General features: G+C 39.8%; 1 protein-coding gene across 1 annotated transcript in view; it reads right to left on the bottom strand.

Annotated features, from left to right (window-relative positions):
- Positions 1 to 217: 217 nt before the first annotated feature.
- Positions 218 to 18,377, bottom strand: part of UPP2 (uridine phosphorylase 2) — a 30,137-nt gene continuing 11,977 nt past the window's right edge. The window contains exons 4-7 of the mRNA XM_004674877.1: positions 17,546 to 17,660; positions 13,966 to 14,175; positions 11,661 to 11,807; positions 218 to 402 (exon numbers count right to left, since the gene is read on the bottom strand). Coding sequence (XP_004674934.1) covers positions 218 to 402; positions 11,661 to 11,807; positions 13,966 to 14,175; positions 17,546 to 17,660 — 657 coding nt within the window. The remainder of the gene's footprint in view (positions 403 to 11,660; positions 11,808 to 13,965; positions 14,176 to 17,545; positions 17,661 to 18,377) is intronic.

Here is an 18,377-nt window from a genome sequence, read left to right on the forward strand (position 1 = left end):
CAATCCAGGAGTTTTACAATTTTAATTATTAGACTGTCTTAGTTAACTTATTCTAAAATGAAATTTGAATTTCACTTCATGTATTAAATTCTTCTGCAATAAATTTTTTTATGAACAGAGGGGTTTTATAAAACCACTCTTATGTGATCTGAACATATGGATAAGAATTATATGAAAATGCCACAAATAATATATAACCCCAACACTACAACTTGAATCACAGACTTGCAGGGAAGGATTGGCTGCCCGGTGATGATGTCTGGTCACCAAGTCTAAGCCGCTGTTTGATGAAGTTGGAGATTAGCAGCTGAGGTCGTTGTTGGTACTCCACCAGAACATCATGGGGCAGGTTTATCTGGTCACCTTCAAGTCTGTCCAGAAGTGTCACACAGACCACAGCAGCTAGAAGAGAAAGCAATGTGATTCTTGAACAAATGGGTTTCTTTTGTAGAGAAAAATCAGTCAACTCCCTCAACATTCTCATCACATGTATTTTTGCTCTTTTCTCTGAAGGGTACTGGCAACCCCAAAACCCTCTAGCTGTCTACATAATTCATATTTCTATGGAATCCCACCAAGCACTACATCTAAATAAATTAGTTCTACAATAGATTAGATGAAGGCTTTGGAAAATTTTGTGTGCGGGGGAAGCCCAAGAAGAGATTTTAGCCAACCAAGGCACATAACATCTCCAGCTTTTAACCCATTTCTACTTCATAGCAAAAGCTCTTCTTGAGGCAAACAAGCCATTACTCCTGAAGCAACGTTTTACTCCTTAGTACAATATTTGCCTTTACTTCCTGCAGGCCTTGCAGAAGAGTAGAGAAAAGAGCTGGAGCTCAGACCTCAGGAAACACAGTGAGGTGAGTGTTGGCCCTGAGGGAATTTGAGGTGAGAAATATGACGAGAAATGTATAAATCTTAGGTTCTTCTTCAACAGAAATTTTAATCTTTTATTTCTACAGAATACAAATCAACTATATAAGAAACTAAGGGTAAAGAACGCAAGTCTTGGGCCTCCCTGGTGGCCTAAAGTTGATCCGCAGTCAGGGAGTTAACTCACATGATGCAGCAGACCTCTCCTATTTTGCTTACTGCTCCCTGTAGCCATATATTTCAGTAGATCTGCCTCTGGTGAATCCTCTCATCCCCCCTACTTCTGGCCTAAACTTCAGTTCTTCTATGCAAAAGTAAAATAAATAAAAACTAAAAACTAAAAAAAAAAAACTTTTTTTTTTTTTTCCTGAGGGGGGAAATAAAAACTCATCTTTGAAAAATACCAGTGTCCAGATTGTTCCAGCAGGAAAAACCAGTGAGGGAACTAAAGTTCCCTACAAATTCTGCATTGTTGATTTTTACATGAAATCATGGATTTCAAGGAATGTGGTTATCCACATCGAAATTGTTATCAATGATTTTTAACTGAACAAGTGTAGTAAGATACATCTTCATCTGAATCATCTTAAAAAAGAACTCCAGTGTATATGGGATAAGATATAGCCACATTAACAAACTTTTAGAGCATAGAGATAAAATTGAGCATGACTGAAATATTTATTTCTTTGACCTCTCACTATTTCTGACTTCTTTGTAAGATCTGGATGTGGAGAGGAGAAATGTACTGTAATTATCATAGAGGCTATCTTTGTTCCTAGTTCAGCTCTTGCTATATGCTGGGTGTTGATGGTATCACTTAATCCTTACAGCTGTACCATGAGCTAGATATTATGTTTATCCCCTTTTGACAGATAATGAAATGAGAGCTTTGGGAGGTCAGGCAAATGGCCCAATGTGACACAGCTAGTAAAAGGACACTCAATGTGCAACTTGCTCAACTGCTGGAGGAGTTCTCCACCTTCTATCCACCCCTGTCCTGAGCTGGCACCTGGTGAATCATTAGGCCAACCTGCCTTGACCTATGGTCCAACTGACCTCCCTGTTCAGTGAAGTGAAAATATTCAGCTTGAACTGAATCAAATATTTCATGACCTAGGGCTCTATTTATTCAAAACTCACTCAGTTGTAAAACAACTGGGCTGAACAGGTAAACAAGCAACAAGGAAGGGCTAGAAACTTCAGCTTTTCAAGTTAATGATCTGCAAGACTGTGAAGGCTGATACAGGCTGGCGATAGTGGGGAAGAGTTGAAAGTCCTTCTCTAATCCTTCACTTGGCAGAAGGATCAAAGGAAATCATTGGTCTGTACTTTTCTCAGAGTGGGAGCTGACTTGACTAAATATCTTTCTGGCAATTTCAAGGGTAATGCCAAAGATGGAAAAGAACAGGTCATAGCAATCTTGGTGGTGTTTTCTTAACCCTGAAGGACCCATTAACATGTAGCATATAATAATCTTGTCACCTAAAGTTACTATTTCCATGAGCAATTAAAGGGACTAATTACTCAAAACAATTTGTCAAAATTAAACCTGACAGCCTTGCCACCATCACCCTCAGAATGAGCAGGAGAATGGCTTCTGAGGAGGGACTCGTCAGTGAAATAACATCAGGCTACAATGTGACAGGAACACACCAGTGTGAATCTGGGGCTCAATGCACCTAGTGGATGGAATTCCCAGAGATTTATAACTCTCACACCATTTAGGGCTCCTTTGAGAATGTGATTAAAGTAGTAATTAGAACCTCTTTTTACAAAAATTCACACATGCATGTATATACAACATATTCATGTATAATCTCAGGGGCTTAGGGGCTCCCTGAAGCCCATCCAGGATCCTGTGGGAATAATTACAGCTCTGTGGACCCCCACTTTAGCCCCAACTCTCTGATTCAGAAAGGACTTTCAGGCAGATTTTCCCATGAACTGTAGAGAAAAACAGGGGTCAAACGGGCTGAACCTTGGAAGATGGCAAGACAGCAGTGGTCAGCTCTGGGTTCCCAGGCCAGCCTTTGTGGGGAATCCTCTTCCACCTCTCCCCAACATTTTTCATGACCTGGAGAGCCCATTTTTACTCCCTGAACACCTGGTATATGAAGCACAGGAATTTCACGAACCCAGACCCTCTGTACCTCCTCTTTCTCTCTTAAAACCTAAGATTTAGGCCCTCCTTGGTGGCGCAGCGGGTTAAAGCACAGCACTAAGAAGCTAAAGCCACTTCCACATGAGTTTCATCCCCGCCTGCCCCAGATGTGACCCACATGGCCTGGCAGACCTCTCCTGATCCGCCCGCTGCTCTCTTCAGCAGTGTACTTCGTCAGTCGGCCTGTTCTGCTCCCCACTGTGTCTCTAGTGAATCTACTCACCGCCCCTGCATTTCTTGCCTGTACTCCAGTTCTGTATGCACAAATAAAATAAAATCTTAAAAAAAAAAAACCTAAGATTTAAAACAACCTCAGACTGTTGGCTGCTTATTAAAAACCAAGTAGAGAAATTGTATATTTAGAGGGGCTGATTAAAGCTAAGAGGTATTGTTATAGGGCACCCCAATTCTGTTAGAGATCAGGGGGAGAGGGGCACCCCTGAAGCCCCAAAACCTGCCTGCTCTAAGTGGGTCCTGCCATCTGCCGCAACAAGACAAAACATATAAAACTTCATTGAAAAGGGACTTTAATACAGTAAATATACAATACGTAACACAAAGAATATAACTTCTAAATCAAACACCTGAAGTTACCCATCCCTTCGTGGCCAAAAGTCAACCCAAAAGGGATTGGTCCAAAGCAAGGCCTGAAAGCCTGCCACTAGACTAAAGCACCTTCTGATGGGGACTCATGGAAAAGGGTCAGAAATGGCCAGACAAATCTGAGAGCAAAAGAGCAACGTCAAAATCAATATAAACACTGCCATAGTCACCTCCCTACAGGTATCTCATCCACATCTGCCTTAACCAGTCCAGGGTCAGAAAACAAGCACGGTTTCTTCATCACATGCTTGCTGCTCCATGTGGCTTCCTCAAGTCTCCTGGCTCTCCATCCTGCTTCATTCTCCTCTTCTCCCTTCTCTTCTCTCCTTTTTCTCTGCTCAGCTCCACCCTCCTTCTGGGTGGGGCAGGGAACCTGGAACTTGCCTTTTTCCTAGGGACCACCCTGTTAACAATATGAGAACAATGTTTTTCTAGATGGGTATTTCTTAAAAAGTACCCTGCTGGCCACCTGCATCAGAGCCAGAGCTTGTGACTGATGATTTTGGATATAAAGAATTAGGGTTGAAGGGTGAGAGAAGGCAGTGACGTTGCATTAAAAGAACATTTCTTGGGATCATGCTTAGTGAAATAAGCTAGAAAGAAAAATACCAGATGGTTTCACTCATAGCAGGAGTATAAAGGACAAGGGGAGAAAATAATAATAATCATAAACAACTACATACCAGAGACATTTTACACAGGTGGAGTGGGGAATGGAATCAAAAATGGTAGAGGGAGAGAAGTACACTGGACTATGGTGAGGGCAGATGGGTGATTGGCGATGGGAAACCCATGGGGATTACAACTGAGATGAAAAAAGGCACAAAATGATTAAAAATAAACATATGATTTTTTAATGAATAATAGTTTTATTTTAAACTACTTAAAAATCCTTCTTTGTTAAATTATTTACACATTATTATTTGAGAACTGCTGGCCTTAAGCTTTAAACTTGATCATAAATTAAATGTACCACAAATGTACATACCTGGACCCTAATAGGTTAGGTTCCCAAAGAAATGCCGAAGCAGATAAAACCACGATTTAGCATTATTATCTATCAAAAATTGCCCCATATCATTTCTGAGTACTATTGAAGACACTGTGATATGATATCCACTTACATCCATTGTAACACAACTAATAATTTTATTGAAATTTAACATTTGGATAAAGTTGAATATTTGGATAAAGTTTTAAGGATAAACTTCAAATCCTTTTTTACTAGGTAATGAAGGCTGTGTCATTCAAAGTGCCTCCATTTTCAACTTGGCTTCCAGGAAACTCGTAGCTAAATCTAAAGATGTAGATTTAGCGTTGTACTCCCAAATTTATCAACAGCTACATAGGAGGCTTTTTACACTCTGTGGAATTGTGGAGGAAGCGGGACTCAGGAGACTTGAGGTGGAGACCCTCTGTTGGTCTCGCTATGTCTTTAGGCCAATCACCTCTGCTCCAGAGCTCATTTCATTCTCTGAGAGAGGAGCAGGCTGGACCTCAGTAATGTCTCCCTAGTCACATCTTCAGGTTTGTGCCTCACCTCATTTTTTTTTTTTTTTTGATCCGAGAAGCATGCTGCCAAGTCCAGCAAGTCCACTTGCATCGTTGTGGACTTGAAATTCTGCAGGATACTGTCTCCCCAAGCAGAGATGAGTCTCCCTACCAGAAGGCATGGAAATGAAGCCTGATGTGCTGGGATGGAGGACCCACTAAGGAGGACTGAGGAAGCTTCATTGGGGTTACAGAGGAGAGTAGGAGGGCCATTCACAGGTTATGCCAATCACACTGAGGGTGGAGTCCTGTTCTACAAGGTTCTCTAAGGTATGAGAGTGCTGATTTGGGGGAGGGAGGAATGCAAGAATTAAAATGAATCAAAAGAACTATAGACACTGACTTTGATTCAACATATGTAAGTGCTGGTAGCAAAGCAAGAAAAGTGTCTTTTCAATCTTATCTTTGAAAAAGTAATGAATGAATTATTTACCATTTCTGCCTGATTTCCTAAATATGCTGACTGATTTTCTTGGTGAAATAATGGCTGTGCATACTTTTGAATAAGCATCAACTTAATACTTGATTTCAATCCAGCACTGTTTGGGTTTATGCTGAGCCCTGAAGGTTTGCTTGTTGAGATAGCACAACTATCTGCTCAAAACTTTTTTAAATAATAATTTTAAAAAATTCAAAGGGGGAAAAGGCTATTCTTGAACTTTGAACCTTGTATATACAAGGGGAGAAGCAGCAGAACATGAGGAGTCCCAAGTAGCCAGAGTTGTATTCAAATTCCACCTAATATGTTTGTGAACTATGAGGACTTAGGTAAACTATTTAACCTCATAGTCATAGTTTCCTTTTCTCTTGGGAGGGGGACAGCTGTAATTGGTTGCCTTGCATTCTTGTGTAATAAATTTTCAAAACCCTGATTTTTCTCCATTTTAGAGTTAAGAAATAGTTCGGCTCCAGAATGAATAAAATCTTTAATCCTCATTGTAATTTTTTTTTTTTTTACTTTATCAGTGATCATCATGCAGTTCCCAGAGCTCAATATCCTTATTGCTGGGACCAGCAGAAGAATATAAAAATGAAATTAAAGTCAAGATTGTGCACTCTTTCATTGAAGTGTAATAAAGTAATATTATGAAGACTGAATATCCCCAAAGCTACCAGTATCTGTCAGAAGAAATAACATTGAATTCTTCCTTTACTCCAAAGAAAAGCCACAGTGAGTGCTGCAAACAACTAAAAACATAGAAGACGATTTAACCAGAATCTAATCTTAGATAAATATTAGGTTTCATATATTGTCGTGCGAGTATGTGTCAAAAGGCAACACTGTCTTATAAAATGGATACAAATTGAACATACTTATCACAAGCGCACAGTGCAAAAGTACTGTCATCTTTAATCTAGTGTTAGGTGTTTAATTAAAGTAGATTTTGCTATAAGAGAGGGACAGATTATAAAATCATAGATGCTTGTATTTTTTTCAGCGGGTCTCTATGATTCTAAAAGCTCAGCTTTTCATGTAAAATAATCTCATGAATGTCACTACTTCCCTTCACCAGGATCTAAGTTAAAAACAACATTGGTTTCCAGCTACTCTTCCAGGGTTGCCAGATTAGTATAACAACAGTGAGTTATGGGTGTCCATGGCAACATATAAAGCAGTTTGTCCACATATCAAAAACCAAGAGATTCAGTGGATATAAATATAGCAGAAGTATTTGCACGAGCCATGCTGCAAAGGGAAGCTGAACTCAAGGCTTTGTCTCTTTTATTTGGAATTAGGAGGCCTCATGATGACCTATGGACAATTCTAAGCCACTAATATGGTTGAAAAATGAGGGAGGAACAAGTTGAGTTTGCAATAGCCATTTCCCAAGGTAAAAGTCCAGTAGCCCTTCTTTTCATACATTCACTCATTCATTTGTTCATTTGTACATTTGCTTGTTCAATCAGTTAGCAAATATTTATTGAATGTCATGTGGCAGACAGTATTCTCCATGCTTGGGATATAGCAAGAAAGTGGCACACAAGGACCCTGTTCTCACTGGAGAGAGTAGTAAATACATACCTCTAATATTATTGTATATAATATAATATATGTAATGGTATATAGTATAATATATACAGTAGTGCCTGAAGGTGATATGTAAAGAAACCATAAATAGGCTATAATGGTAAATATGATGCAGAGATGAAAGAGAGAAGATGATATAAATTTAGTTTAGGTGGTCCTGCAAGGTTTCTCTGATGAGATGAGCTCTGATATTAGTTACAAAGCTGAGAGTTCACTGAGCCAGGCAGATGCAGAAATATCTGTATCTGCACCTCTCCTTACTCAGTGAGTAATTCTGCTGAGTTAGGACAAGGGTTTCCACACCACCTTTGTTTAAGTAAGATATTATTATTTAGAAGCTGAGATCATTAACCTTCATTGCCTTCATATGGATTCAGATTAGTTGTCCAGTCATCTGGTAGTATGAAAGGGGCAGGAAAGGCCACTAGAGAAGGCCGCCTGGAGGCAGTGAGGTGGGCCATGCTAACAGCAGGGTGGCAGGTCTGAGAGCCCAATTGCATCTTGTGGTGCCTGCAAAACCTATTTTCCTGTGTTATGTGCCATGCAGTTATCCTCCCTAACTTCTCTATGCTTCAACAGCTGTTTGAAAAGACCCCCCTGTTCTTCCCCAAAGCAAGCTTTTTTGGCTTGCACAGAGTGGGTTAAAAATGAGTTAATACTACAAGGTGGCAGCTTCAGTGACATGAAGGAAGAAGGCTATGAAGTGGGGATAAAAGATAAGAACATGATAGCATCATAGGCATGGGTTTATTTCTGTGTCCTCAGTGGTTGATCTTTCAGGGTTCATTGTACCAGGATCTCACCCTTTAAAATAGTTATAGATGAAGGAGATCATGTCACCACAAAGAAATTCAGGCAGAAATTATTTCCCAGAACTATAAAATTCGAGTTATGGATGCAACCTTGAGTGTGAATGTTAGCAGTCCAGAAAGCATCTGCTCAATGAAAATGTAGCAGTGGCCTGGAAGAAAGCTACTGGCAGGCTGAAATTAATGTCCAGTAGCTTCAGCACCAGCAGAAAAGGAAAATTATATGTAAAACAGAATTACAGTGAGCTAGAGAGGGAAGAGTCCAGGAGGTCACACCCAGGTGACAGAAAGCAAGGTTACAAGGTTTAGCAGCAAGGACAGAAAATTCCTCATAAAGAATAACTTCTCTAAGATTTTGTCAACATCCTTAAAGAGAGAAATACTTTGTTCCAGCATTCACAAGTTCGCAAGCCTAGAACACTCCCTGGCTGCCAATCAATGACTCCAATGAAAGAATTGAAGGTCATCATCAAACTTATTAAAGGTCAGCATATTGTACAAATAGGAATTTTGTGCTTAACTGGTTAGTAAACTCTCTTTCATATTAACCATCCTCACTTTCTCCTTCTGCCCTGGACCAGTTTCTTTCCAACTCAATAGCTAATGTAAAACTGTTAAAACACAAGTCAGATGCAACAGCTTCTCTAATCACAACCCTCCCATTTACTCAGAGTGCCATTCCCGAAGTGACCTCACCATGTACACCTTCCATCTACCACTGCTCTCTCCCTTCCAGCCACACTTGACTCCATGTTCCTTACCATGCTATGGATGCACCTGCCCTGTGGTCTTAGCCTTTCATCTCCCAGGCTGCTCTTCCCAGGAATTGCACATGGCATTTTCAGGATGCTTCCCTGACCACACTATTTAAAATGAGGATTGTCCTCCTTACCTTGGTCATTCTTCTTCCCTTTCCCTGCCTTCTTTTTCTCCATAGCACTCAGCATCTAACACACACTATATTACTCATTCCTCTTTATTGCTGTCATTAGTCTTCTTCACTAGACTCCATAAGGACAGAGATTTTTGTCTGTGTAGTCTGTTGCTGCCGCTCCAGTGTCTGTGTACCCAGGCTCTGAGCTGATGAACAGGAGTGAGTCCTTCTTCCTTTAGGAAGATAATTATTGAGATAAATCTTACCAGCCAAAGGTCTTATTAAAAGACCATGCTTTGTAGTACTATGCCATGGACTCAATAGACATGCTATAAAACACTTTTGAATGGATGACACAGTTTCTGAAGAAAAAAAGATAATTGCTTATGTGAAAAGCAAAGCCGTGACTCCTGGAGGGGGTTGGGGAGTGTTAGGGAGGAGTGCCAACATTTTCTTAACTGCTTTTTACCCAAAACATTAGATGATGCTTTTGTAGCCAATGTAATAAAGAATATCACTTTGCAGCTTTACCTTTTTTCATCAGTAAAATGTACAATTCTTTATCCAGAGGATGACTATGAAAATAATTTAAAGTCACATGGAAGAGTTATACTGATTAGATCTCATGCAAATTATGTTTACTTCAACATGTTTTCTGGGTGCTGATAATTTCACCAAAAATAAAGACATGTTACACTATTATTTGATGTTTAAATACCATTCTCTACCACAAGGAACCAGAGCTTCTTGGAGAAGTGGTTGATTCCACCTGAGGCAAGGAACATACAACTTGTGCCTGAATGCAAGAAAATTCTTAACAGTCATTGGAATTATATTGCAAAGGGGGAAAAGTGCTCTAGAAGGGCTATTGCTCACAAAGTTTGGGAAAATTTGAGTAACCAAAAGAAAAATGAGAAACAAGGCATGCACAATTTGATTTGAACAAAATCCTTACACAACCAAAAGGAAAAGGAAAAAAAAAAAAAGAAAGAAAGAAAGAAAGAAAAAAGGGAGATAGGAGTAGGAGGAAGAAATGTTCTTTTTAAAGAAGAATGCCAGCTAATAACTGTAGGAGGAATAATAGAATTAGAAAATTATTTTGCAGCCTCTGCTGAAATCATCGGGTAAAAATCAGTTGGCTTACAGACTATTCAGGCAGTGTTAAATTATACCCCAGAGATTGCTTGCTACCTACAAGGAGAAAACTTTTTAAGGGAGAGAGAGAGCAGTTGCTGTTTGAACCAAGTGATCTAACGCAAAATTACTAAAACTGGGACACCCTTACATTCCAGCTCTCTGATGTAGCACAATGGAAGTTCACAGTGTTACTGTGGAGTGGCCTTGCCATCAGCTGAATCTTACCAAGCCACCAGATTTCCACTTTACAGGAAAGATGCGAGAGAGATGAACAAGTAGCATATAAAACTATAACAGCAGGCAAATCTAGAACATGGGATAACCTACAAGATAACTTGACTTTTCTGTTGGGAACCAAAGATTTACTGACAATGAAAGAATTGAGCCTTGATACGGATATCCAAGCTTGATATGGGATTAGTTGAAGGGGATAACAAACGGATAGTCAACTGGGCCTAGCATCCGGGAGACAGAGGTTGGAGGAACTGGGCCTAGCACCAGGGGACACAGCGATGAGTCACCCTTGGAATGTGAACCTAGATCTATATAAAAGACCCTTTCCCCCTTATTGAGTTGGCAGTAACTGCGGACCCCACCCTAGGGGCTCCATCTCAGCTGCTGTCCGGGAGCAATAAACTCTGCTTGCTCAGCCTTTCTGCCTTCCTTTCTTGCCACCGGTCACAGAAGTTGGGACAAAACATTTTCAAACAAGCCACTCTTCTGAGAAAAAAGAAAAGCAGTACTATTGTAGATGTCAAAGTACAGAGATAAAATGACCAAGTATGATAGTGCATGATGTTGAGTCTATATTGGATTAAAAAAATCTTTAAAAATATTTTTTAGGGAAATTTAAATATGGAATGGATGTTAAATGATCTTATGAAACTATTTTTATGGTTTTAAAGCATCTTGCCAATTTGATATTAGTATTGTCATTAGTAGAATATTTTACTCTGAGGAGATGATGTCAGGGTAATTAAAAATTAAGTTTCATGATGTTTATAGATCATTTACAAGTGATTCAAGGGGAAAAGCAAATGTGTGTGCGTGCATTATATAGATATAATACTTACATATCTATATTTAGCACAAATGTCACAAAATATTCACAATTACTGAATCTCGGAAAATAGACGCATTACAATAACACTACCTTACATTTTTGGGGTTTTGAAGTTTTTCAAAATAAATTGCAAAAAACAAAATTACATGTAAATTAACTTTAAACCACACCATTCCTCCATTACATTATCCTCTCAATAGACTATTTTAGAAACAGTTGTCTGTATCATGTGTCAATAAATCTAATTGTAATGGAAAATAGCTGCCAATATCAGAATGAAGAAAATCACCCTGAAGTCAAGTCCTGGCTATAAAGCCCAGCAGCTGCTGACATTGGGCAACTTACTTTTGCTGCCTGAGACTGTTGTCCTCATTTACATATGAAAATAATGTGTTGCCCACTCTTAACATGCGTTCATGTACATTATGAACAATTATCTGGTGTGTGTTCAGCTCGAAGTAAGATGTAACTAGACTCCTTTATTTTTTTTCTCCCACAGATGAAAATAATTTCATAAAACAGGAGACTTGGACCCGAGGCACTGATGAACAGCTTACCTTTTAGTCCACAAAGTCCACACATCGCCGCAAACACTGTAGATTCCATTTCAATATTCCTGACCCCAGCTTTATGGGCTCTCTTCAAGTAATCTAACTTTTTTTCTCTGGAAAAAAAGCACAGTGCTCCATCCATTCGACCTTGGCCTGAAAGAAAGAGGAGAATATTTAGCAAATTGATGCCTTAGCACAGCGACCCTGGCATCCCTGAGTTCTCTTAGTCATCACTAGCTTGCTGCCCTTTGAGGAAAATCTTAGGTTGCCCTGTGTGGGGGTGGGGAGAGAGGGGCAGCAATAAACAGGGTGCAGGCGCTGCATGGCAATGCTCCCAGTGACCCTAGGACCAGGACAGTGCTTTGGATCTGTCAGCTATCTCGGCGCCCCTCAGGAGGGCAGAAACATACAACGTAATCTGCCTACGTTCTCCCTGTCCCAGGCCTCTCAGGCTAAATTCTGTCCTTGTGGGATTGAGCTTTTTAAGCTGTTCTCCGAAATCTTTTCTCACTTAATTTCACCTGTGTTCTCCAAAATCTTTTCTCATTTAATTTCACCTGTATCAATCAGTGTGGCCAGAGGGCGAGAAAAGCCTGATGCTCTCTACCCCCCCACCCTGAGCACTTCCGGAACAGGCTTCCCACTCGGCTCCCAAGCATGACCCAGGTTAGTAGAAGGGCCAGTAGCTCTTCGTTATCGCCATTGTTTACACAACCGTTTTTTTGGCTCCCGTTCCTCTCTTTTTCTCCCTTCCCACTATCTCTAGCATGCTGCTGCCACACTGTCTTTCTTCTCCGTGTGTCTTTCCCAGGACTGCCTGCCAAAGCCTCTAAAACACACGGTGTTCCTTCAGCTGATGCAAAATGATAACGTTGAGGAGGTCTGCCTGGTCTGTAGGATCTCACCTTCCTTTAGACACAGCCCTGGGTGGGGCCTGGGACTTGCCAGGGCTGCTATGCAGGTATTTCAATTTTTTTTCTCTTATGTTATTTCAAGAAGTCAAAAATGTGTATTTTCATATGAAATCCCCAGAAATTATAAATTTTGACAAGATAACTCAATTTTGAAAAATTGTGCAGGTTGAAGAAAACATTAATTTCAACGAGTGTCCACTTGCAAACTCTGGCTTCAAGCTGTGAGTGATCTTCCCCAGGAAGGAGCCAGTGACCTGTTAGAGAGGGAGTCAAACCCACCAGAGCCAACATTGTGTGTGTGTGTTTAAGATTTATTTATTTGTGCGTACAGAAATGGGATACAGGCCAGAGGTGCAGGGGCGGTGAGAGGGTTCACCAGAGACAGAGTGGGGAGCAGAACAGTCTGACTGATGAAGTACACTGCTGAGGGGAGCAGCGGGTGGGTCAGGAGAGGTCTGCCTCACCAGGTGGATCACCTCCGGGGCAGGCTGGGATCGAACTCATGTGGAGGTGGCTTTAGCCTCTCAGTGTAGTGCTTTAACACGCTGTGCCACCAGGGAGGGCCACATTTTGTGTTTTATAACACATGTGTGGTGACTGTACTTTTACTAACGTGAAGCAAAATTTATGGGTGGTATAACTTCTAAATATTCAACATCATGCTCTGTTTAAAGGGTAAGGAGAGTGAAAATAATTTAAAATGGAATAATATGTATTTGGATAAACATCCCCAACACAATGAGAACACACTAAGACACATACTCTAAGAGTTCTAGAATGCCCTCCACAGAATGGGGCCTGATTAAATTAGAATTAGATTCTTTCTTCTGGAATGTTATTCTCCTGACCCGTTGCCCCTTGTGGTAAAAGCTGCTACTTGTCAATCACTTTCAGTTTGTCCCTAAACTTGAATCAGGGACCTTTTATTCATGGCTGATGAGAGATGAAAGAACCTCTCTGAGATTTGTCCATCCCTTTAGAATTTCCTCCCTCAAACATCACTCCCATTGCCTGTCTTCACTTTGTCCTACATACCAGATCCCATTTAAGTGATAGGTAAATGTATCTAAAAATGGCAGAAAAATAGAATCAGCATATTCCCCTTCTCCCAGAGATAAGCTTTCGCTAATATCACTAATTGCATTTGCGTATTCAATTTCTTCTTGGAGGATTAAACTTACTGTTAATGTAAATTCATTATGGGAGTTTTTCCATTGCTGCTTATATCCTTATGTTCCTATGCTTAAGTAAGTTAAAAATAGACTGTTAGATTTCCCTTTTAAAATCCTTAACTATTAATTTTCTAAAGTAGAGTTTTTAATATAAATTATGGGTTTGAATAAAAGTTGTTGGCATTAAGAGTTCTGTTGCTTTCACAGATTGTAAATTATTCTCACCTTCATAAAAGTCATAGGTACACATTGTATGTCCAAGAAGTGTTGGGAAGTGGGGAGTTTCTTTGCTGCAGTTAAATAGTTCCTCAGCCAGGTCCTTGTCAAGTTCAGTACTTCGGGTCACAATGTTGTCCAATATAACCTGTTCAAACCTTGGCTTAAAAAAGGAATCTACAGCTGTGTCTGTTATTACAACAGACCCTGGTGCAACTCCTGTGATGTGGGAATAAATAGAAAAGTCTCAATTAGGGTTTACTTTTGGTGCTTAGTATGTAATCTATTCTGCCAACATTAATTAATGGTAATCAATAGTGAATCTCTCTATTTCATCTTTTATTTTCTTTCCAAATATAATTAAATGGTAACATTCAGAACAGGCATTTGCTATCTTTCCAGATTCCCACTTACAATATGATAGGATTTAGATTTCAAGACAAGCATGACTCTTGGACGTGCAAATTAGTCTTGGCCTTGGAACTCAGATTTGAATAAATTAGCTCTAGAACAAACTAAATGAGCTGCCAGCAAATAACTTTTTTTTTTAAGATTTATTTATTCATACAGTAACTGGGGTACAGGCCAGAGGTGCAGGGGGTGGGAGAATGAAAGGATCTACCAGAGACAGAGTGGGAAATAGCATAGGCTGGTTGACTGAAATAGACTGCTGAGGGGAGCAGTGGGCCAGACAGGAGTGGTCGATCGTGCCTCGTGGGTCACCTCCCTGGCTGGGGATTGAACTCAAGCTGCAGTGGCTGCAGATAGGTACTTAGGGCTGTTCTTTAACCCATTGCGCCACCAGGGAGGCCCTCAGAAAATAACTTTATAAAGTGAAGTGACTACTGTATATTAATCCTCTATACCTCCTTGGTTACTAAAACTTGTTTGCATCTCTTTCCTCTCTGCTTTTTCTTGGAGCCCATGTAAATTAAACCTTTTGGCTGACCTTTCATTGCTTCAAGGTCTGAGCTACTTATAGGATGCCAGGACTCAAGGCACTCTCAAGTCTCAGGGACTTCAGAGGTCATTTTTCTATCAATCATTTTTTCTGCCTGGAGTGCTCTCTCATCTTTCCCCATACCCTATCTTTCATCAGACTAATTTCAACTCATTCTTAAGGTGTCCACTTTAGACATTTCCTTCAAAAGGAGTGGATCCATTGTTAGGGGAGGGAGGTTAGAATTTAAAAAAAAGAAAGAGAGAGAGAGAGATAACATTAAATTTCCCCAGGTCCAGCTTTGACCTAGTTTTTGAACCATTCTGATTTCTTTTCAGAGCTTGGATAAAGTGACATACTTCAATAATGCTCTAGACTCTCCCTATGTTAACTTTCATCACACTTTTGCTAAGTCCTCACTTGCTTATCTGTTTCTCTGATAAAACTTGAGCTCTATAAAGACAAGAACAATGTCTGTTCACAGCTGTCTCTCCAGATCTAGCATTTTGCCTATTCCATTAGAAGTATTCAAACATTTGTTGAATGAGGGAATATTTCCAGAGAGATGCTGTGGTGCAGCTAGCTGTAAAGTATAATCATTGGGCCAAATTGTTCTTTTCTTTGTAAATAATGTTTTATTGGAACACAGCCACACCCATTCATTTACAGATTTTCTACATGCCACAATGGCAGACTTGAGACGTTGCAACAGAAACCATATGCTCTGCAAAGTCTAAAATATTTACTATCTGGCAGTTTATAGAAAAAGTTTATGTACTGACACCATAGAACCATATCCTTTTGAGTCTTTATAAATTCCAACATTGATCAAAATAGGATTAACTCCAGAAAACTTTACAAGGTTCAAGTTAGGCTCTTGTGATAGAATCTTGGTGGATCAAATACATTTTAAGAAAGCCAAATGAGTGAGTTTTTTAATAACATTGTCCTAAGAATAAAAAACTGAGGAGGAAGAAAACTGAAAGTGTGTTTATTAAAAATGACATACCATCCTTATATTAAGAAGAGTTAGAACATTTGTGTCATAGTAAATGTTTCTCAAAGGAGAAAATTCTATTTAATCAAGTACTTTTTACCATCATTAAATTTTGTTGAATCATGTAAAGAGTGGTAATGTCAGCAAAAGACTAAATGACACTTCCTTCACCTCACAGGCAATAATGCTTTAATTAAGAAAAAAATACATATTATTATGAAACAGAGTTCTTAAAAATGAGGACAAAACTTCAAAATGAAGGTATCCACACCAGCCTAGTGCTTTAACTTGTCTCCATTTAGCTATTTACTATGATGCTGGTACCACTTCTGGGCACATGTATCACAAAGCCATGAAACAAAAGAGCTAGAACAGAAGACCACAAGCAAGATGGTCAACAGAATCCCCCATACTTAATTGACACATGTTAATAGCAATTAATAGTCTCCATGGTTTATTGCATGGGCTGTGGAGACAGATCCTTATATTTCACAATCCAAGAATTATGAGCAACTTTAATAATAGTATTATGCACTTCATCCCCAAATACATTGTTTCCTACAATTGATTATTTGTGGTAACATTAGCTAAGCTACAGTCCAGGAGGATGCCTGGTTTAACACTGATTGTTAACATTCTTTTTTTTGGCTGGACATCCACAGTTGTCCTCTATTCCATCTGTGAGGGCCATGGCTGGAACTTATTTCTGTACCACAGCTGTGAAAAGGATATAATCTTTTTAAGCACATCTGTTTCTAAACAAGCATGATTCAATCATCTGTGGCTCTGTGATATTGGATAAGTCATCTCTCTAGTTCTTTGAGGATTTGCCCCAAATAAGTAGACACCCAAGATTCCCAAATCTCAGCTCTTTTTTATAATTCACATTCAGTTCTGTCACTCTGTCAACCAAACTTTCCCAGTTACATTGCCTTGTCTGTGTGCATTTACATTTAGCGGCATGGTAAATTCACCCCACTGGCAAGATCTCTTCCTACAGAAAGGCTAAAGAAGGTTTCCTCAGAACTTTACCTCAGCCCAATATGAACACACAAGCAAGGTTCCTGACCAGCTGCCTGACCAGAAAAGGAAGCAGGCAGGAGAAGACTAGCAAAATTTTAGGAAGTATCACCTGCCCCTTTCCTAAAAGCCCAGACTGACCTTTTCTGGTCTTTTGGTAAGAAAAAGACCAGGTCGAGAAAGGGATGTAGTCATTGAGCTGAAAGCAATGTTTGCCTAGGAAGTCTGAAGTCCACATTGTTTGCTAACAAACAAGGCAAATCTTAGTGATTATTTTTTACTTGAAAGAATGTATTTCTGTCACTTTTAAAATTCTTAAATCTTAAAATTTACTCATCATCACCAAAACTTATTCTTGTCATCAAAAAATATTGTCTAGTAGTTCTCTACTCTTCCCCTCGAGATCACCTAGTCCATATGGGCAAGAGGTAGTGGGGTCTCCATGGACGAAGAAGAGCTGAAAAAGGAAATATGAATATATTTCTTCAAGTCCAGACTCCTGACATATTTTTATACATGGGTTTACCTGAAATCTGGGTTTTTTTCTGGGCTCTTAGTAGTTTGGTACATTTTGGCAACTACTCTGCATGGAACAACACTAGGTTTGTATAGCAGAAATCAATCCATCTTACCTAATCCCCCTGATGTACCAATTCTGATGATGGTAACATCAGAGCACCGGGCATGGTGCAGTAATTTGATGAGTTCATGAAGCATAATGGAAATGGAGGGGATGCCCATACCATGCTGTCGAGAGAAGAGAGAATCATTATACACTGCACAGACTGAGATGCGCAGGGGACATATTTTCTTCCTTCATTACAAGTTAACAGCCTTCAGATAAATTTACATAATCATTATGACTTTGCCAAACTGAGGAAAACCTAAGTCAGTTCCAGCTGATGTCGACATGACATGCTGATAGATGTGTCCATCTGTGAGGATCAGGGAGATGCCAGTGAAACTGAGCTCAGCCCTCCTTGTCAAGAGTAGAATGTGGGTACTGTATGGCACACAGGTCAGTCAGGACTGTCAGGACAGTGCCATTTCTCCTCTCCCTACCAGGGTATTTATGGTAAACACTTGGAAAGCCTTTTGTAGATTAACTTGACTTTCAGGAAATGTGGATTCTGTTGTCCTTTTTCCACCATGCTAAATGAAATAGTGAAATCTGTTTCATTATGCTCATGTGAGCATAATCATTGCTGCCAATTCTTTGTGCGTTCTGAAAGGTAGGAGGGTAGGATATGGGTTACATCCACTGCTAACATTCCGTAGTCTATGCTGAAGCTGCAGGTGAGGTTAAGTTGCTGCAGATCATAACCATAAGCCCGGTTTTTCTCAGCATTTGGAATAGTAGAGTCAACGTCATTAGAACAGGGGTCAATATTGGTTAGAAGATTTACTGACTTTCTGGAACTCTCCAGAAAGTTCCTCCCTCCTGGAATTCGTAGTAGCTAAAGT

This window comes from Condylura cristata, unplaced genomic scaffold, assembly GCF_000260355.1.
Source record: "Condylura cristata isolate star-nosed mole 26May11 unplaced genomic scaffold, ConCri1.0 scaffold00002, whole genome shotgun sequence".
In the NCBI taxonomy this organism is placed as follows: domain Eukaryota; kingdom Metazoa; phylum Chordata; class Mammalia; order Eulipotyphla; family Talpidae; genus Condylura; species Condylura cristata.